The 21,978-nt window shown below is 39.2% G+C and overlaps 1 protein-coding gene across 1 annotated transcript in view; it reads left to right on the top strand.

Annotated features, from left to right (window-relative positions):
* The window catches only part of PIGN (phosphatidylinositol glycan anchor biosynthesis class N), a 189,698-nt gene that overhangs the window by 18,956 nt on the left and 148,764 nt on the right, over positions 1-21,978 (top strand). Inside the window, exons 2-6 of the mRNA XM_075062010.1 lie at positions 6,948-7,207; positions 9,584-9,705; positions 11,856-11,954; positions 18,167-18,273; positions 21,728-21,852. Of these exons, the coding sequence (XP_074918111.1) occupies positions 6,981-7,207; positions 9,584-9,705; positions 11,856-11,954; positions 18,167-18,273; positions 21,728-21,852 (680 nt within the window). The 5' untranslated portion in view covers positions 6,948-6,980. The remainder of the gene's footprint in view (positions 1-6,947; positions 7,208-9,583; positions 9,706-11,855; positions 11,955-18,166; positions 18,274-21,727; positions 21,853-21,978) is intronic.

Raw genomic sequence — 21,978 nt, 5'->3', positions numbered from 1 at the left:
TGATAATCTTCTGCCACTTGCTTTTTTCCACCTCTTGCAATGAATTGTTCAATGGCGAACTTTTCCATTGGTGAGGATCTCTCCTCTACCAAAGAATTAAGCCCAGCCTGGAGTCATCAGCTCATCTGTCATTTTAAGTTTTGAACTAACTTTTTGTGTTTAACTTCAAACGTGTTCCAATATTGTGAGGTGAAGGTTGGACTATATTGTTATTAGGTTTGGATACAGTTTAGGACATTCTGAATAAAGGGCCAGAGAGAAGAAGAAATCTTTGTCTGAGACATCCATTATTGCCCAAGACCACAGTAATGATTAATGGTCTGATCCAAAATATAGCAATTTCTGTGTTCTGTTGGACAGTAAGGGAAATTTTATGCCAATTAGATATGTTAGAACTGCGTGTAGTGGGGCTGGAAAACGCAGCAGGCTCTTTTGGCCTGTCTACTACTAAGTGATGCATTAAAATTAACATTGAATAAGAATAATAGTTTCCTTGAATAAGGACTGCATCTTTATAGTTACAGAAGTAACTGACTGGTGGAGTGCCCAGGAAGATATGAATGGATACAAAAATGCTGAAATTTCCTTGGCTGGAATTTTCCTGATTTTGAGATAAGAGAGGAAATAATCTCAGTTCTCTGAGCCTAATCACAGAAAATAGTGATCGTTGCCAGTCAGAGTAAAAAAACTCTTCACTGGTGGACTTGACCTCACAATGTTTGTGCACGAGTTCCCTTTGCACAGACCCCATCAAATATACTTACAATGGACACTTATCTGCTATATTGAGGTGCACACTTGCACAATCCAGGGCAGGTGATCCCCCTCAGAATCAACATTGCACATAAACTTACTGGAACTATGAGCAGTCTGCAGTGCATGCTCACACTTTCTGCCCATGTTCAGGAACAAGACCATAAAAGTGTTGATGAGGACAACATTGCTTGTATGTTTTAATATAAACCAACAAGGGATAGCTTGGTTGCGCACTCTGTGCACAGAAGTGATGAGATTATGGAACTGGTGCATCCAACATCAATATCTCAGCCTCCTACCTACCAGGATGCCAAAACACCAGTGCAGATGCATTGTGCAGAACATCCTCTCAGGACCATGATTGGGAAAGAAACACCAAGGTACTACAGAGGATATCAAAGCTGGGGTTTCCCAACTATAAACCTCTACACTATAGCTTAGAATGACAAGTGCCCACACTTCTGCATGAGAGCAGGATTGGGGTGCTTTTCTCTTCAAATGTGGTGCACCTCTACTGTACATGTTTTCCCCTCACTCCTCTCCTATCCAGATCATACATAAGATAAGGACAGACAAATCCAGAGTCATCTTGATTGCCTCCATGTGACCCAGACAAATGTGGTTCCTTGACCTGTTGAAGATGGTGGTATGCCTACCATGCACTCTTCCTCTTCTTCCACATCTGTCTCAGGGTGCAGGCCATGTCTGCCACCTGAACCCAGAAATACTCCCCCTGAAGGCATGGTTTCTCCATGGTTCTATGGCAATGAAGTGACCTGTTTTGAGGAGGTAAGGACCATAGTATTAAATAGCAGAAGGTCTATTTCATGGTATACTTACCTGCACAAATGGACGAGATTCCACATATGGTGCCAGGATAGACAAACAGTAGCGACTACCTCTTCTTTACCAATGGTATTAAATTAATAGACCTGATTTCTTAAATTCCAGTATATAATGAGCTCCCAACAATCACAGTTTTCCATCACAAAGTTGACAAGTTCTCAGCCCTTACTTGCCCTACCACTAAACGATTCCTCAAAGGTATTTGTAACCTTTATCATGAAATACGAGCCATGGGACCTTAATCTAGTGCTTCGATGCCTTACTGGACCCCCATTTGAGCCCTTAGCAACATATTCACTTCTACACCTATCGATGAAGGTGGCTTTTTTCATCACTATCCGATTAGCATGATGAGTAGAACGTGGAGCTCTTGTGGCACACCCCGCATACACAATATTCTTCAAAAACAAGATAAGGCGACATCCAAAATTTTTACCTAAAATAGCTCTTCATTCTACTTGAACAAGCCTATCCGTCTCCCGATGTTCTTCCCAAAACCTCATGGGAACAAACAAAAATCAGTGTTTCACACCATGGATGTCAGAAGGACACTAGCTTTTTACATTTACAGGGCTAACCCCTTCAGAAAGTCACCAAAGTTATTTTCTTTCTGTCACAGAAAGATCAAAAGGAGCTGCCATATCCAAGCAAAGGCTCTTGAAATGGATCTCTGGGTGCATTGACCTTTGCTACTCTCAACAACTTCTATCACACCCACTGGGGACCCGCACACACTCCACCAGATTGCTTTCTACATCAATAGCTTTCCTCAACAATGTACCCATCACAGACATCTGCAAAGCAGCAACCTGGGCGTTAGCCACATGTTCACAGAGCATTACTCAGTAGAGCAGGACTTGACATCAGATGCTCTCCAGGGACTTGCAGTTTTATCTTCTGTCACAAATGCAACTCCAAAGCCCCTTCCTTCCAATGACGAGCATTGCTCTACAGTCACCTAAACTGGAGCACCCACGGTGACACTCCTTGAAGAAGAGATGGTTACTCACCTTGCACAGTAACTGAGGTTTTTCGAGATGGTTGTCCCTGTGGGTGCTCCACTACCCACCCTCCGCCCCTCTACTTTGGTGTTTCCTTCTAGGGACACTGCAGTAGAGAAGGAACTGAGGGGGGTTTGGTTATAGAGTGCTATGTAATTGTCAGAGGCAGCACGAGACGGTGACAGTACTTGTGTGACCCATCCAGGCACTGCTACTGAAATTCTCCAATCGCAGATGCAGGGATGTAGATTCACCTCAAGTGGCGCACCCACAAGGACAGCCATCTTGAAGAACCTCAGTTACTGCACAGGGTGAGTAACCTTCTCATGTTGACTGTTCTTAAAAGGTTTGTGTCCTTTCACTTTAAATAACTAAGGCCTTATCTACGCTCATAAGTGCATCAATGTATGAGCCCTAATACAACTTCCTGCTAGTTATTAATCAAGACCCAGATTAAGGAAAACATCCTGATTCTGGAAGGGTACTTAAGTATATGCTTAAATCTTATTGAAGTCAAATTAAGCATTATTTTAAGAACTTTCTTGAATTTGTCCAAGTGTATCATAATTTTCCCCTAAGGTGTAAACTATATATCAAGTCAAGTGTAATATGAAGGGTTGCTTTGATAGCTTAATTTTAGAGTGATAATATACAGCACTGGGTAAATTGGAGCAGACTAGAAGCAAGAAGTGAATGAATGAGAGAAGTAGTATGAACAACTGCACTGAGAGCTGCCTGTCTTGAAGGCTTCTGAGAACGACGAGTAATTGGATGTGTTGTGCCTAAAGGTATAGTCTGAGCTCATGTAATTTAAACTGTGGTTATAAATTACAAGAATTTCATTTGAATTAATTTTGTGGATTAAAGTAATCTGACCAGACAGTAGTAAAATTACACAGTGATTGTCAGACCCAATGCATGAAGAGAACTAAGGAAATAATGTGTCATCTTGTGCTGAAAACCATAATGTGGTAATGTAACTGTTTACTAGTCTTAACTACAACAGCATTCTATTTTATTTAAATTCTTCTACTCTACCCCATCACTGTGGAATCTGAGCACTAGGAAGATGCAGCAGCATCTGATTAAAGTGACCTCTCCACTGAGTATGGTATTTAAACACATCAATTTAAATCATATAAAATTGGGGTGAGAGGGCGGGACGGAGTTTAATTAATCAAGCGAAGTGGGGCCCTGTGCTCAATTTGATGACGTTTCTCTATTTATGTTTGTCTGTGCTTTAACGTGCTCTAACTGCATTGTTAGTTGTTTTACCGTTGTGGTGTCCCTGTATAGACAAACCTCTAAGGCAGTGGTGTACAAACTGTTCCTGTCGCACCCCCCTTTACCAGTAATAGAATCTGTCTGCATCTCCCCCTCCCTTACTGCAGACTTGGCTCAGCTGATGACTTTGGGTTAAAGGCAGAGGTGGGGGCTGAACTGAGGATGGGGAGGAGCTGGGCTGGGGGTGGAGCAGAGCTGCGACTGGGTTTGGAGCAGAACTGGGTGGTGTTCGCTTCCCATGGCGGCTATCGCGGGCCCCACTGCCTGTGTCCTTGAAGGTTCCTCTGCACCCTAGTAGGGTGCGCCCCAGAGTTTGGGAACCTCTGCCTAAGGATCTGTCTACACTGCAATTAAAAACAGCTCAAACTCTGGGACCCTCCCACCTTGCAGGGTCCTTGAGCCTGGGCTCCAGACTAAGCCTGAATGTCTACACAGTAGTTAAACAACCCCTTAGCCTCAGCCTGGCGAGTCTGAGTCAGCTGGCACAGGCCAGTTGTGGGTATCTAATTGCAGTGTAGATATACCCTGAAATAAATTTTTTGGTATATCATGTGTTTATAGTTAAACATAAGTGTTTCCTTTTAAAATATTCCATTACCAAGATCATCACTAAAAGAAACAGTTACGTTGCTAAGGAACTAACAGATTTATCTCTTGAATCATACACAAAACCCAAGCTCTTAAAAGGACGGAAATGGATAGTAATAAATATTCTAAATCTTACATTGCCTACACAGTAAGAACTAAACTGTTCTGTTTAGATAAAATAATTGCTTATTTAATCACAACACAGCAACCTTAATTGTGATCCCTGGATTTATTTTCTCTCTTTAATGCTTTATTTTGTTATCTTGATTTTTAGTCTACATATCTTCTGTTAGATGAGAAATTAATATTAAAGTATTTATCTACTAACATTTTTGATCAAACACTCATTGTTATTCCTTGAATATTGCTGTATATGTAGTTTAATAGGGAAAATGTATAAAATTATCAGTGATGGTGGATTTTTGTGTACTATGTAAGTAGACTTGAACTTCATGTTCATCAATATGTAATTAGTATACGTATATCTTTAATATTTTCTATGAGGGATGGTTTTGTTTTCTATTTTGAAATTCCTGGTAAAAGAATAGTAATTTATTTTAGTCAGAAGTTATTGAGTTGTGATGTGCATTTCTTATTCTTAACGAGAATTTTGTTCTAAGTATGTGATTAATGTCAGATTTCTGATGTCCTTATCTATCCACTTAATTGTTTCTAAATGTTTGGGTTTTGTAAATGGTGTGAAAAATGACATTTAACAACCTTAACTGGTTTTTTCTTATTTTGAATTTCCCAGCTCATGTGTTATTCTTAGCATCTTTCTCTTTTCTTTTGTGTATGTAAATAAAGACACCATTTAAGAGCATGTGCAGACCACCTATTATATTAAATACAAATGTGAGATGTTTGGGACGTGCTGACAATGGTTCCTACAGAGCCATGCCTCATTCAGGCCCTGATTCAAAGTCCATTAAAATCAGTAGGTGTTGATTAATATACTTAGAGAATAAACGATGTACACGGGAAGGGTGCATCCTGATCGTGTCTCCATGATACTTTGAGGAAGGCAAAAATATACATCTGGGCCTCAGAAAATTTCACACAATAGGGAAAAAATCCTTCCTGAGCCTCCCCAAATTGGTCAGACTTGTAACATCCTGAAAATGCAGCCTCTACAGAACAATTAGGGTACACCTGCACTCAAGCTGGAAATATAATTTCTAATGTGTGTATGTCTAGCTGAGCTAGCTTTGTTGAGCCACTGTGTTAAAAATAGAAATGCAGCTGCAGCGGGACATGCAGTGGAATGAGCTTCCTGCACTGAGCACAACGCTTCTCAGGATGGTGGGTATTGCTTGGGCTGCTAGCCAATCCTGCCACTCGCACTGCTGCAGCTACACTTCTCTTTTTAGTGCACTAGTGTGATTAAAGTGCACATATGTTTGCTCAAGCTGGAAATGACATCTCCAGCTTGAGAAAAGACATATCCTAAGGGGAGGGAGGGTGGAAAGCTTTTGAAAAGCCAGGGAGAGTATAGATGGTGGTGGGGTATATGGCCAGCATGGTTCCTGCAGCTAATGGAAAGGCAAAGGACCTGAAGAAGGGAAGGGGCCAGCCGTAATCTTGCCAAGCATGTGTTCTTGCAGTATCATCTCCTTCTGGGCACTATGTCACATCCCTTGCTGTTCAGGGTCAACATCCCCCTTCTGTTGATGACATGGTAGTTGCAGGGGCAACGTTTCCATTGACTTAGGTGGGCTTTGAATGAGCCTTTGTATGAAGTGTGCGTGCTCCTACAAAACATTCATGTTTCTAACAATGCATACCTGTGCACCTCAGCTTACTTCAAATCTAAACATTAATAAAAATTTGTGTTTAAAAAAAAAAGTGCATAAAATGTCCAACTCAAGAATAAGTCTCTGGGTCCACAGCTATGGTCACAGTGCCTCCCAACCAAGAAGTCACTGAACTTCTTTGTGTTTGAGCTACCTCATCTAAAATATGTGACCTAATAATGTTTTTCACCTACCCAATTCTTACAGACATATGTAGTATTTGATTCTGATGTCACTGACGTAAATGGAAAAAGACCCCGAATGAAATTAACAGGAGCTGGCTTGACATGGCATTCCCACTGAAATCATTGGATCTCAAACTACAGACCACAAATGAATTTCCAAGGCTTAGTAACTATATGAAAGTCTTGAAAAATAGTAACTAGCAGTTTTGACTGAGACAATAAACACTTTATTCATTGAGGAAACCAGGGTAGCTTTTTAATGACCTGTAACTCGAAAACATTTTGAAACATTCTTCTTTGCTTTTAGAGTACATGGCAATTTTCAGGCTAAAATTATTGGGCGAGAGGAGCAGACTATATAGTAGGGATTTATAATGAAAGCTGGTTGCGTCTCTAATTATGGTGGGGTTATTGCTTTTCCATAATAAGTATTGATATAATAAGTTTCATTTGACTGACTAAACTCACTTCCTGTATTTTTTCCCCCTTCTTAGTGTTGAACTTTGCTTTAGGAACTACCTGTCACCATGAATATGCTGATCTTCATAGTTGCTGGTCTCCTTGTGCATTGTGTGTTCTTGGCCTCCATTTTTGACATCTACTTCACCTCTCCTTTGGTTCATGGCATGACTCCTCAGCGTACTCCATTGCTACCACCTGCAAAGCGACTAGTGCTTTTTGTTGCTGATGGCTTGCGGGCAGATACACTGTATGAATTAGATGATAATGGTACTTCTCAAGCACCTTACCTTAGGTAAGTGTGTCTGATAACATTTCCATTCCTAAAAATTGTAAGTCATGGTGCAAGTTAACCATTAAACATTTTACCAAATTGCCTCTCTTAGGGAGAAGAGAAACAGCCTCAGAAATAGTGGTGGTTTATACCCAGGTCCTCTGTGATTCCAGGGCTGAGCAGTATGTTGCAGAATTATGTTCCACAAAAATAAATGAATAAAAATTCAACCTTCATGATTGTGAAGAAAATAATTAAAACATGAACTGAGTTTAAACTGATGTAGTGTTACCTCGCTCCCTGGTAGCACCTGACTCCCCACCATTTTCTGAGCTGGGCAAAGCTCGCCCTTTGGATGATGTTGAAGATATCTCTTCAAATTCACATATTTCTGTGTAAGATTCCCCTACCAATCAAAATCGGGGCTCCTTCTATGATGCCTTCAAGGATAGGGACAATTCACATGAGAGACAAACCCAGACTACTTTTCAGGCAGTGGAAGCCATTTCCTAGACCCTATGATACTCCTTAGTGGTCATATTGGGGCCCTTAGCTACCTATTGACAACAGTTCTCAGGCTCCTAGTCTTTCTGGTCAGGACCACTGGGGAGGCAGTCTCCTCTTCCATCTGTTCCTTCTTCACTACCTCAACAATTGGAGGAAAACTTTGAGGAGCAAGAGGCCAGAGCAGACAAGGAGGCTGCTGTGCTGTAAACTAGTATTTCCTCATCTTTCGCAGATAAGGTTTCTGTACCTTCTCCGCCTTCTGTGGCCATGACTTTAAACAGTTTCAGGAGCTAATAAAATGTGTTGTGGACTCACTGCAAATCCTCCTAGGAGTGATTGGACATTTTGCATATGACACCTTCTGCTTGAGTGGCTTTGTCCATTTATGAGGCCCTCTTGTATTCTGCCAAGACCATCTGGCAGACCCTGCCAACAGTACCACTCATGTGCAAATGTGTCATTAAGAATTAGTATGTTCCAGCCGAGAACTGTGAAATTTTATTTTCACATCCTTCTCCTAACTCCCTTGTTGTTAAAGCAGTAAATTAATGTGGCAGACAGCACCACATTTAATCTACGCAGTATGATAAGGACAAAAAACGCCTTGACTTTTTTGGCCATAAGAGTTACTCCTCAGTGACCCTACAGTTTAGAATTGCATATTACCATGCTGTTATGATGAAATACAATTGTACTACTCCAAGTTCACCAGGTCTTTTGAATGCCTTCTGGCAGAACTTTGCAAACAGGTCCAGGCCATAATCGCCAAAAGTTAGTTTCTGGCTAAAACATCATTGCAGGCTTCCCTGGAAGCAACTGACACTGCAGTGCATTCCATCTCCGTGGCAATCATCATGCATTGGGCATCCTGACTCCAGGTTCTCTAGAGAGCACTAAAATACTGTCCAGAATCTCCCCTTTTCTGAAACTCTTTGCTGATACCACTGATGAAACATTGCACACATGGAAGGACTCCAGGCCTGCTTTGCAATAGTTTGGGATTTTTATGCCTGTAATTAAACAAAGATATAGTAGATCCCAGATGGCTCAGAGGCCCCACCCTGTCCAGTTTTCTGGTTTCCAAACTTACTGAGCTGCTTAAAAAGAAGAAAACAAGGTTTCAAAGGGAGACCACCCACTGTATCCTCTTTGACTGCTCAACAATAATAATCAAAATATCAATTTTGATGGTTTGGTCAAGGGTCTGGAACAACCCTGCTTCTCAGTTCTCCAGCTGCACCATTTCACCTGCCGCTCTCCCTTTGGGGACTTTTCTCCCACTTTCAATCTTCGTGGGAGAAGATTATGTCCAAATAGCGGGTGTTAGAGTTTATAAAATTGGATTACTCCATTTTACCTCCCTTCTCTGCCCCTCTTCAGTGACCCCTCTTAGTTCTGAAATTAGCCCAGAAAAAGGACACTATCACAAGAACTACATATAATTGGCTATATTTTATTTATTGAGGAGGAGAAAAAAACCTAATCTGGAAATTTACAGGTTTAGTGAAGGAACAGAGAAAGCAAAAACTAGAAAAGAAATTCTGAGAGAGGAAAAAAAAGAATAACCTTTACAAGAAAAAAATGAGTAACCCCTAAAAAAAAGTAGAAATAAAATAATGTATTACCTTGAAATGTATGATCACACCAATTAACCTCCTATCTTCACGATGGTGGCTGACTATAGTGATAATTATGCCTGGTGGGTGTTTAGTTATCTTATAGTAACTACTTTCTAGTTTAACAGTTACAGTTCTAGACTAAATCTGACTGAATCTGAGAGTTTTGAATGTAATGCCAACAGCATCTAGTCATCACTTTTTCTTCTTCTACGAACTACTCTGTGCATACACACACAGTTTTGTGAAGTAATTACTTGTATTTTCTTTTCAGGAATATCATAGAATACAAAGGCAGCTGGGGAGTATCTCATACTCATGTTCCAACAGAATCTAGACCAGGACATGTGGCACTGATAGCTGGATTTTATGAAGATGTCAGTGCAGTTGCTAAAGGTATGCAAGTCCCAGGTTCCAACAAATTTGACATCAACCTTACTATACCGCCATAAGATCTTTTGGTGGTGTAGTAAAGTTCAGAATTGGTCACTAAATGTCTACATAATAGACTGAAAAAAGTGAATTCATTTTTGAAGAATTTTTCACTATTAATATTTGTGAAAATAGGATTTGTATATTTTTATTCCTGCTTTAGGATTAATTATTGTACTAGAGAGCTCTTTAAAGTATTAAAATTCAAAAATAAAGACGGAAGTATTATGCAATCAGCATGTAACTAAGTATGATTTGGCTTTTCCAGTATGAGAGGAAAGCATAGCTGTCATTTCTGAGACCTAGCTTTTGGAAGTGCTACCTGAGCTTCTCAATTAGGGATAATTTAGTGGACTCATCACTACTGTACCACTCATCACTAATCTATTCCCCACAAAGTGGCTCCTTCTAGATTCAGTGATGATGTGCCTCACATGGAGGGATTTACTCACTAGAAATCTAGAGATTGGGGCCAAAGGTCAACTGACAGGAACATGGAATACGGGAGACTGTTGGCCCTCCAGGAGAGCCAGATGGCAAACCTATTATAAAGACTGATCTTTTAAAAATGATTGTTTATTTATTCATTTGAACGTCTGCCTAAATAAAATTACTTGATGGTCTTAGTCCTGATCCTAATGAATTGGTTTCCGTATTCACAACTGGCCAAGCTTGGATTCAGTCTCAGCAGAGAGGCCAAGAACTGAATGGACATGGTGAATAAACTAGTACTTACAGATCAGGGTTGAGGTACACTGGCAGGATAGCATGGGTTAAGCATGAGCTGCCTCTGACTGCTTTACATGTACTGAGGGCTTCAGTCTTCAAGGCAATCAGTCTAGTCTTTTGACAAGAGCTGTGGTTTGTTTTTTTTATTTTATATAAATGAGAGCTGAGGGTATGGGCAGGGGAAATCCCAATTATGTCTCCCCAGATTGATGGAGATGAGATATATCAAAAAGACAAATACTATTTTGTTTCCAGTGTCAGAAGGGCACAAACTGTTTCATTTCTTAATTCTTCCCTGTGTCCCTTTGTTTGTGTCAAAGACATTTATAGAAGCTAGAAAGAAATAAGACTACTATTAATTTTTGAGTGCTGGCACTGTTTTTTCAGTGCTATTCAAAACAGAGTCTTGTAATCCATCCCTACTGGGCTGACATGGGATTTATCCTCAAAGTATATATTGCAGAGCTTTCACTTTGTACTTCCATGGTTATGTAGATAGATCAGTACACAGCTATGCAAATCAATCTCATTCATATAACTATAAAACAACTAGATTATGTGTTTTTATTTATTTATTCTCTTAAATTTATTAGAAGACATTAATTTAACTAACAAGCATCCAGCCAGTGCTCTACGTGCCCTGACAATTTTTAAAATTAATCTCCAATCATTAACTCCTATAACAAATAGATTGCTTGGTCCATTAAATGTGAATGAAATTATGCATACCCTCTTAGTGCTCTAACACGATGTAACTCCCTTTCCTTTTTCCTAAATTCCTCCTCTCTTTAAATGCCTGGGCAGCAAATAGTTTTCCAGTCATGCTATAAGGTTCATCAGATATTCACATTATTCTCCAGTCCTATAGGTAGTATTTGAACTCTCAACTTAGTGGAAACTTTGTACTACACATGGAGAAGACCAAACTTTCAATCACTTATAACTCTTTTATTAATACAGGTATTAGTCGGGAGATTCCTCTTCTATGGGTACTAATAAAGTTCAACCACTTTTGAATTATGCATTCACAAAACAAAGTCTTTAAATTATCTTACTTTGGGAAAAAATGAGTAATTTTGTTTGTCATCCTTGCTTAATGGAAAAAAGAGTGGACGGTTGTTGTTTAGACTTACTAAAACCACTGACACAAGAGACCAACTACGAAGCCAAAAAAGTTTTCCTCCCCCAGATTTATGAGCATAAGCAAATGGGATTACAATAGAAGTCAAATGTAATCTTAACTCTAGCATTTACTATTAAATATTATAATAAAGACTTTAAAATGTTCCCTATTTTCTAGTACTATTCATCTTTAGACAATGGGCCAAATCAGGCCCTCTGTTACATCTGAACAACCTCTTTAACATTAATTTTTGTTTTGACAGGATGGAAGGAGAATCCAGTGGAATTTGATTCAATTTTCAATGAAAGTAAATATACTTGGAGCTGGGGAAGTCCAGATATTTTACCTATGTTTGCGAAAGGTAAGCTTAAATGGGGTGCATCTTATTAGCTGATAAACACTACACTGGTAGTTATGATGTGGTTTAAAAGTACATTAGTCAGAGAGGTATTTGCAAGATTTACCAGTAGTTAGAATTTCTGTAGGGATTTGTTTGTATTGTTATAAGTTACATTTTACATACAAATTATAAAAACAAAACCTTACAGAAATACTACATAGAGGAGTAGGATACATCCTGGTCTTTTACAATAGGTAAATCAAATTCTCCAGCAGTGTCTTATGGTGGTAGTGACTTTATTAACACAGTGAATGCCAGCACATATTTTCTAGCATGACGCCTGTTAATTTGGGAGTGAGGTGGAAAAATTCCTCATCACAGACCAGAAAAGAAAACAAGCTTTAAATAGAGCATAACTTCTCACTACTATTTATTGTCTATTCTGATGCTTTCCTAATCTTACCGACCTAATAGTGCAATTTAGCCTCAAGTGTAGTTTTTTTGTTCCAGTGTGTGTGTGATATAAAAATTGCATATACTGTTGCAATTCTGAAACTTCTGTAATTAAAAAAATTGCTGTTAAATTAGACATAGCTATGACTTTCAATGAGAAACTGAGTTTAACAATCATTTTCCTAATTTTGTTGTTCCTGTGCCTCCATATTAAATGGAGATGGGATTTACTATGTTTTCTCACTCCTATTTTAGATTAGTAAAATGTAAGAGAATACAGTATTTGAAAATGCAAACATGGAGTGTTGTGATGCTATCCTTGAGCTCAGGATTAGATTACTAGTGTTGATCTCTCAGTCCCTGGGTTGGTGAAGGCTGGGAGTACACTGGAAGCAGTGTGCTTGGTCCTGCATATTGTTTGCACTTCACTCAAGTGACATGTCAGCCAATTAAGGGAATTCTAAAGGAAATTCCATCCGGTCTTCTTCAGAAGGATGGTGGCTATGCTCTGGGGATTTAGAGTAGGGAATATAAACAGGGGATTGAGAGGGAATTACAATTTGGGGATCCTGGGGACTGTGAAAAGGATGTGGCAGAATCCCTCCAGCCCCCAAGGAGAATGTGCATTCTACTGTTGTAGCTAAATTTGAAATCTATGAAACAAGAATAATAAGGTAAACTCCAGTGTTGCCTCCTCCTAGATAATTTTAGAATTGAGAGAATTGTTTTAAATATATTTCATGATGACAATAATTGTACTTTGCCTGAACCCCATTATTTTCAGTGATTGGATTAAGGAAGAATAATTTGGTTCCCCATCCCCATCCTTTTTTCCACTTCTGCGTTAATCTGAAAAACAGTTTTATGATTAGCTGCAAAATAATCTCTTCTGGGGAATCTGTCTTTCCCAGGACCTTTGCTTGAATCTTGAGTTTGGGGGGGGATGGGAAAAGAACGTGGCCTCCAGCCCACTGGCAGATTGTTTACATTTTTGCAGCCATGTGTTCTTGGGAAAAGATTTATGGAATTCAGTTTTAGTGTACTATGCTATCTTTCACTGGCATTGTTTGAGAAAGAAAGTAAATGGCTATTTACCATATCACTTGAGAAACTTGTGGTACAATCACACACTGAAGTCATTAAGGAGCATATACAACTCTGGGAAATGGGTTGGAATAAGTAGTTTCTAAGAAGGAGTTAATTCATCTTTATATATTAGTGGAGGTATTTATTTTCCCAAAGTAAATGCTTATTATAAATGTTTGTTTTATATGCTAACAATATAAAATATCAAACTATGGTCCTTTATACCACTTTGACAGCTTTATAGCTAAGTAGTCAGAATACTCACATAAAAAGCCTGTTGCCTAATAATCATCAATGAGTTAGATTATAGTTTCCATAACTGAATTAGTTATCCTTGACTTTTCAAACATTTGTATGATCATCCAAATTTCAATGTAACTTCTACACAATGGTTGTCTATTCCAATCTAAGCTAACCAGGGGAAAAATACTAGCTAGCAAGGCTTTATCTGCAACAATGCTTAAATATAGTTTGCCAGGACATTTCCTTGTCTTGCCAGAAAAGTGCATTACAGTAAAAGATTTATTATATGTTTCAGTAGAGAAACCTAAGATGTAGTAGATTCTTTGTCCCCAGCTAAAATAATACACCTCTACCCCGATATAATGCTGTCCTCAGGAACCAAAAAATCTTACTGTGTTATAGGTGAAACTGCGTTATATCGAACTTGCTTTGATCCACCAGAGTGCGCAGCCCCGTCCCCCCCCCACCCCCTGGAGCCCTGCTTTACCGTGTTATATCCGAATTTGTGTTATATCGTGTCGCGTTGTATCGAAGTACAAATGTAGTTTTTAATTGTTGTTTTTCTTAAATACCAAAATACTGATCCTTAGAAATCTGAATTTCTGAAAGATTTTTTAACCCAGGTGATTTAGTCTTTTATTTTCCATTGGTCATTGAAATGTCTATAGCAATTCCGTACTTTAATGAACAATATATTTTGCAGATACAGTTTAAGCAGAATTAAAATCTCTCTCTCTTTAGTGAATGCATTTAGTCTTGGAATTTTACACTATTTTTCCAGAGAATAATTGAAGTTTCTACAATATTTTAGTGTCAAATATATATTAATTTTTGCCAAGGAAAGATTTTAAAAATGGTCCTCTTTAAATTTGGCCTTGAAACTAGCTAAATCACCACAGTCCCTATGAGCCCCAAACTTCAAGTTCACCCATTTTCAGTACATGTCAGTCACAGACCTGTTTTCAAATTTTGGACTTAAATTGAAAAAGCAGGTTTTTTTTCCCTCCTAGTCCATCATTACTACTTTATGCCAAGAAAACACAACTGTTCAGATCCATCGGATACTTCTGTTAGATGACGCTAGCTCTCCTCTGCTGCCCAGACTCCCTTGGCTCACATTCCATCACAGACAGCCTGTGTTCCTAAGTGCCTATTGCCTTCATACTATCTGTGCCTCCTCCCTGTCAGTTCCTGACTCCTGGGCACATGCTACAGTCTCTGACATAGATGTCCTGTTGGAGTGGTGTTTCCGCTGATGAACCATGGGGAATTCATCGGACAGAGAACTGCCGCAGTAACAGAGTGAGGAGCTCTACTTTTCAGGTGACATAATGTTATATTTGGCTTTGTCCATGCTTAGGTAGGTCTGCAATAATATGTGAACAACTCATTGGAGCCTTGATGGAGACTAGATGAGGCCAAGAATTCTAATGCTGCTAACTATAATAACTATGGTTGTGGGGTTCCGAGATACAGACAGGCTGCATGTGGGTCATCATCAGCAAACACTGTTGTTCATAAGTTCCAAGTTGCCTCACTGACACGCAATCCATGAAAGCAAGCATCTCAAAGGAGCACACTTACTTTGTGAGTAACTGCTGTTTTTTTTCTTGAAGGGTCCTACCCTTTGCCAGTTCGCATATAGCATGCCTGGCATACTGTTTTAACAGCAGGTGATGCCTAATGAATCTGCTATTAATGACTAGCAGAACTAGATACACAGCTCTCAGCTTGAAGACTGATATGCATCACCCCCTAAGATGCTGACCTTGCATACCACTTCTGCGCTCTTTGAATAGGACTCTGCTCACTACCATGGGGATGCAATCTGTTGGTGAAAAGACACATCAGACAGGGAAATCTGATGTGGGAGGAGCTGATACCTGGCTGGGTAGTTTCTGGGGCTCCCAGTCTGTCTAGTTAGTGGAAAGAGCAGCAACAGCTCATGGTTGGAAGAAGTGTTCTAGCCGAGCTTCTCCTGTTTTTCTCATCTGTTCTAAAGGAAGTTCTTTTCGCCAAATCCCTGCCACCTCCTCCCTCCGGCAGAATAGAAGGAAAAGAAGGCTTTCCCTCTCATGTCAGTTCTGTCTCCAAGGATAGATACAGTACTTAATACATAGTAGATATTTTTCATAATATCTCTTTTGAAGTGTCATAATAGAATCTTAAATGCAGTGAAGTGTTTCAGAATTTTCTATGGAAGGAACCATTGCACCCTCTGTTTTATTTGTTTTTTCATTAATACAAATTCTTCATCTAGGTAGAAATTAGGGTGAGGAGTGGTAGGAGTGTACCTCTAATCAGCCCACACGCTGCACATACTTAATTTTGGTTTCCTGGTGCTGGCACTTCTCAGGGACAGGAACTTGTTTCAGATTGAGCCCCAATTTCTTTCCTTTGCTGTATCCCATCACCAGAAGATGGTACAACAATGCATCATCACATAATATCAACAAGGACGGTTGCAACAGCCACCAAGGCTGGTGCGCTCTGCCTCCTTTTCTGGTATACTTTATCCGTTCAGTTCAACTCCATTGACAGTAATAAACAGATTTTAAAAAGTGCCTTGGAGGACTCTACTCACTATTCTGACAGCAACTCAGCAAACTATGTGTTCTGGATTTTTAAATAAACCCCATTGCAAAACAGCGATGATACATGAAGGGCTACAGATTTCAGGTTCCTGTCCTAAAATCCCTTTTTAATGGTATTGAAGTTTGTGTGACACTTCAGCTAGGCTTTAGTATAATCCAGGTAAATGCTAGCTCTTGAACTTCGTGTGTTAGTTCACCCTCAAGTCTGGAAATTGCACTATATAATTGAACAACCAGCAAATCAGTTGGATTCTATGTTGCTATGAACTGACAGAAGAACATTTCCCCATTGGAAGTTTATGCAGAAATAATAGAAATAGCCTTGTTTCGAGCCCTGTGACTTCAACAGCTCAGCCAGACTGCAGAATTTCTATAAGTTCCACCTGATTTCAGATCTCATCAGGACTTCAAAAATTCAGTATTTTGATGTTTTCTCTTTTCTCTTTTTCACAAGACACCTTGGTATAGTCTTTAATGTATACAAAATGAGATTGTCTTGTCCAGAGACTATATTTTTCCACATCAGTGGACACGGTGTTGCACGTTTGAGAATTTCAGAAAAATTTTCATTCATTTTTAGTGAGGCCTGCCTTTTTTTATGCATCAGACCTAATTTTTAAAGATAAAGACTTTGAAGATTGTGCAGGTCCCAATCCATTCCCAAATTATCCTTGCATATTACAGTAGTGGGGTTGCCCTACTGATTAGAAGTAACTTATCTGCATTCTTCCTTGAGCTTTCTTTACCCATTTTTTTTCTGTTTAAATCTGTGTGTTATAATTTCTTTTATTAAAGTCTCAGTGATATAGCACTATCTCACTTGGTCTCACATTAGGTTTAATATCTGGACGTTAGAAGTTTTTGTGTATCAAAGCTAGAGGTAAAGATGTTTTATATTTGATTTTTGCACCTTTAATCACCAATTCCAGAATAGTGATCTGCACTTTGACCTCTTGACCAGCATCGTGCAACATCTGAGGTAAAATGGTATTTTAGTGGCCTTTGGGTATATCTTCTCTTAATCTTTTCTTAATTTCCGGTTATTAAACTGTGTCAGAGTGATAGAAGCAGTACAGTAGAATCTCTTTGAGCTGAAAATCTAAATTCAAATACGACGCCCAGCATTTATTACTTATGTGAAAAAGTTGTCTTCTTAGGGGCTGTCTAGATAGGGGTGCTGAGGAAGGTTAATCCAGATTAACTAAAGGTGTGAATTAGAAGTGGATTAATTAAACTGTATTAAACCCCTGTGTGTAAACTCTCTCATTCAGAAGTAAAATGTCCTTAATTCTGTTTAGTTCAATTCACTTGCAAAGTGAATTAGTCTCCTGGAGTTGGGACTCATATCCCCATCTCCATGTATAGGCATACTGTTTAATGCATGGCTAGTGTGGGATAGATTTATACTTCAGCTTGCCATGAAGCAAGTGTTCATGTAGACAAGCCTTTTTCCAAACTCTTGTTTTTCTAATAAATTCTATATTGCCCATTTCATTTTGATAAAATTGGATTGTATTTCACTCAATTTTTGCTTTTCCAAACATTATTTCCTCCCAGGAACTGAAGGAACTTCAGGCATAAGGACATCTCTGACGTTGGTACTATCGATAGACTGGCTGATAAAAGAATAGTTATACAACTCAAGAAACAATAGAACATAAAATGAGGAGCAAATTAAAATTATTCAAGAGGCATTTTCTTCTTTCTAATCTCTTTTCTTATCTTTGTATAGGTTTATCGATATTTTTTTCCCCTCGTGTCCTGTATTTTAACATGCAATCTATATATTTTTATTGAGAAAAAAAAAGTTTAATATTCTTGCCTCCACCCAATATTGCATCTGTATTGTTTTTGCAGGTGCTAGTGGGGATCACGTTTACACATACTGTTACACTGCAGAAAAGGAAGACTTTGGAGCACAAGATGCAACTAAACTAGACACTTGGGTTTTTGACCATGTTAAGGTGAATAAATATTTCTCTGTTTTATATCACTTATGCATTATAGACACAGGTTGCAACTGGGCAATAGAAGAAAATACCCTTGTCAGTGTAAGATTGCTTCTTTCTTGCAGTAAACTTTCTAGTGCTTTTTCTAAAGCCAGTTTTTAAAAACTGTTACTGCATATCTACAGAATATCTTTTGCAATGACATGACACAGAACCTTAAACTACTAAAAATGCAGGAGTGATTCCAGTTGATCATTCAAATATTCAACACATTTTACAAGATAATGAGTTATCTGCCTATTTCACGATGGGTGGATTAATTTATTTCCATTGTTCACATCACTTTTCTGAATACTTAACAGATGGGTATTTCAATGTAAATTCATTGATTGTTGGTTAAGGTTGTATTAATCACTTAATGCCTTTTCCATTCTCCTTAATTAGAAGAATTTTTACTTTTTTTCTGATCACCAGCTGATTTAATTTTTTAAAAAAAAAGCATATGACAAATCTACAGTATTCTGGCTCTCAGATGAAAACATTGATAGCAAAAATCGATGAAGTAATTATCAAAGTTTCAATTAGAAATTCATTAATTCAGAAAAATTTGAGAAACTTTAATAGAGCTATGGTGCTTGAAATTTTACATTCTATGTTAAACAGGCATATATACCCTTTCAACGAAATCCCCATAGTTATGACTTATGAGAAGTTCTGTTGCTGTTACTAATCCATTTGATAACATTATATATTTTGTTAATATGTGTAACTAATGTATTAATAAATAATTCAGAAGGCGAACCTGAATTAAAAATTCTAACCCACTTTTTTTCAAAGCTATGAAACGTTAACTGTTGCCTATCTTTGTTGTAACACACTTATATGTAACCCTGCATTGATTTCAAACTGTGCAATGTCATGTAATGTACACACAAAGCTAGATGGAATGTGCACCCCAGAACTTGTAAAATAAGACTTCCTTCCTGTTCCTATTACACTTCGTTAGTACCACACTCAACACGCTTTCCCTTCTCTTACATATGAATGCATGTGAAACTTTAAATCTGGAAAATTAACACTTCTTCAAAGCTACATGGCTCCTCTTCTCTACCCTGTTCCATATTATTAGATTGATTGAATGTCAATGTGGTGACTGCCAAGTTGCAGAAAGGAGTGTCCAGAAAATTGTTGGTAACTGTTTTTCATTATAAATCAGTATTTGCTGGTACGTCATTTTCTCCCCCCGCCCATCAAATCAGACTTTCTCTGAGATCTTTGAAATTTCATGGGAACTTAGCTGACGAAAGAGAAAACCACAGGTCTATATCTCCTTCTTTTCAGATGGTATTCTGGCTAATTAGACCTTGAAAGGATTTGCCTTGAAACATGATGCACTTTTTAAAGAAGTTTTTAATTTCAGGAATTTGAAACTTAAACTTGGCTTTTACTTGATATATTTTTTTTAAGTCGTAAAAGCAGGCTTTCTCTTTCTTACATTCAAATATAGCACTGGTAGTGCAGCTGTGGTCTGGAAGTCCTTGCAAGAGTTCTGATCCTGCAATCAAATATGTGCAGGTGGACCCCTGCAAGAATTTGTTTGTAGAAAGTGGGCAAACAAAGCATTCCATCAGTTACAGTGTCCCTATTCAATATATATTATTGTTTGTTTCATGTTTTAAATACCCAATGACTTCAATTATAGTTTTCTTGTATAAGGACTTAGGAGCAGACTATATAATAATGCCACTTATATGCAGATGTAAGTGAGTGGATGTAATATTTTGGGGACCTTCCAGACCAGTAATGGGTTCTGTCACTGCTTGCCCTGTAATCTTGGATGTATTTATGCTATGCAGCTTTTGTTCAGAGCCCTCACACTGGTAGTTGCCTGCCTACAAGCACAAGGCCTCTCTTTGGCTTCCACCAGCCTTATTTCTGGCTGCCTTTCATTTCAAACCCCTGCCAATTCCAGCAGGGAGCCGGGAGCCTTGGTGCAGCTGGACTGCCTGTGGGGGAAGCCCAGGCAGCAACCCAGTGGGGAGCTGGGAGCCTCGAGGGAACTAGGCAGGCACAACCTGCCTCACAGTGGGAGCTGAGAGCCCAGGGGGCAGCCCAATGGGAGATACTGGAAGTGGTGGCCAGTAAGTCCCTCGTCTTGCACCACTTCCAGCAGCTCCCATTGGCCTGGAGCAGTGATCCATTGCCAGTGAGAGCTGCGATCTGCTGGACCTGCAGACGGGGCAGGTAAACAAACCCGCTTGGCCCGCCAGGGGCTTTCCCTACACAAGCGGTGACCCCTGTTTGAGAAACCCTCTTCTTCTTAGACAAAAACCCTTAGAAAGTCTACCCAGCTTCTTGTTTCATTTGACACTATTTCCCTGGGCAGTGCAGTCTCACTAAGGGTATGGCTACACTGGCACTTTACAGCACTGCAACTTTCGCGCTCAGGGGTGTGAAAAAACATCCCACTGAGCGCTGCAAGATGCAGCGCTGTGAAGCCTCAGTGTAATCAGCGCTGCACACTACACCCGTAGAGGATGTCGTTTACATGCAGCGCTGGGAGAGTCCTCTCCCAGCGCTGGTGCTCTGACCACACTCACAACTCAAAGCACTGCCGTGGCAGCGCTCCCACAGCACTGCCGCGGCAGCGCTTTGAAATGTCAAGTGTAGCCATACCCTAAGAGGATCACATTAAAATGGCTGTCTGATTGCATTTCACATTTCTGTAATCTGGCTGGGGTAAAACCAGATGGCCATGCCAAGGCTCATTTGTTCTGAGATAGAATGGATTCCAATTCATGCCTCAGGGAAGTCTCTGTTCAGACATATGCAAGGCAGATGCGTGTTCCACACTCCATACATTTACAAAACTGCTGCTGGTCTCTGGAGATAAACCTGTTTCCAAAGTAGGAGAACCCAAATCATCCCACTCCCTAGAATTTTTCTTGTGTTTGGGATGTTCCTTGTCTGAGTTTGCATTTAGAATGCAAAAATAATGGTCATCTGACAGCTAATATGAACACTTACTTTAATAATAATGATCATTTAGGAAGAGTCATTTCTCACGGTTATTTGGGATGCCTATGTTTCCCAGTTCAAATCAAGAAATAAGTGGAAGGTTATAAAGCAGCAGTTAAGCTCAGGTATAGTGTGTGACCACCAATGCAAAAGAAAGAAGGAAAGGATAGCTCACAATCCTACCTGCTATCACTGCTCATAGGGACCGTAAAAGCTTAAGAACTGGAAGATTTCTGCCTGTCTTGCTCTTGGTGAGCCCCAGCAGTGAAAATTTTACTGGAATAGTATCTTCAGATAAGCAGAATTACACAGTAATTAATTTGCTGTTTCAGAGTTTTGCACAATATAGCTCCTCTGATACAAACATAAATAAAATCTGCATTTTAATAGGCTGTGTCTCCTTTTTGTCTATGATTCTCAGAATAATCTTTTGATGATTTCTTCCCTATAGAACTTCTTCCAAGCTGCCAGAAGTAATCAAACATTGTTCTCTAAATTAAATGAAGAAAAAGTAGTTCTATTCCTGCATTTGCTAGGGATAGACACAAATGGACATGCTCATCGGCCAAACTCCAGGTAATTTGACATGCTAAATATAACTTTACTGTTAGCATTTAACACACAACATTTTTTTGTCCTAAATCAACTTTTTCTCTGCGAGAATATTTACCAATCCACATAAAGAGCTTGGCGTTTTGATGA

This window comes from Chelonoidis abingdonii, chromosome 2 (assembly GCF_003597395.2).
Source record: "Chelonoidis abingdonii isolate Lonesome George chromosome 2, CheloAbing_2.0, whole genome shotgun sequence".
Taxonomy (NCBI): domain Eukaryota; kingdom Metazoa; phylum Chordata; order Testudines; family Testudinidae; genus Chelonoidis; species Chelonoidis abingdonii.
This window is presented reverse-complemented; position numbering and strand designations above follow the sequence as displayed.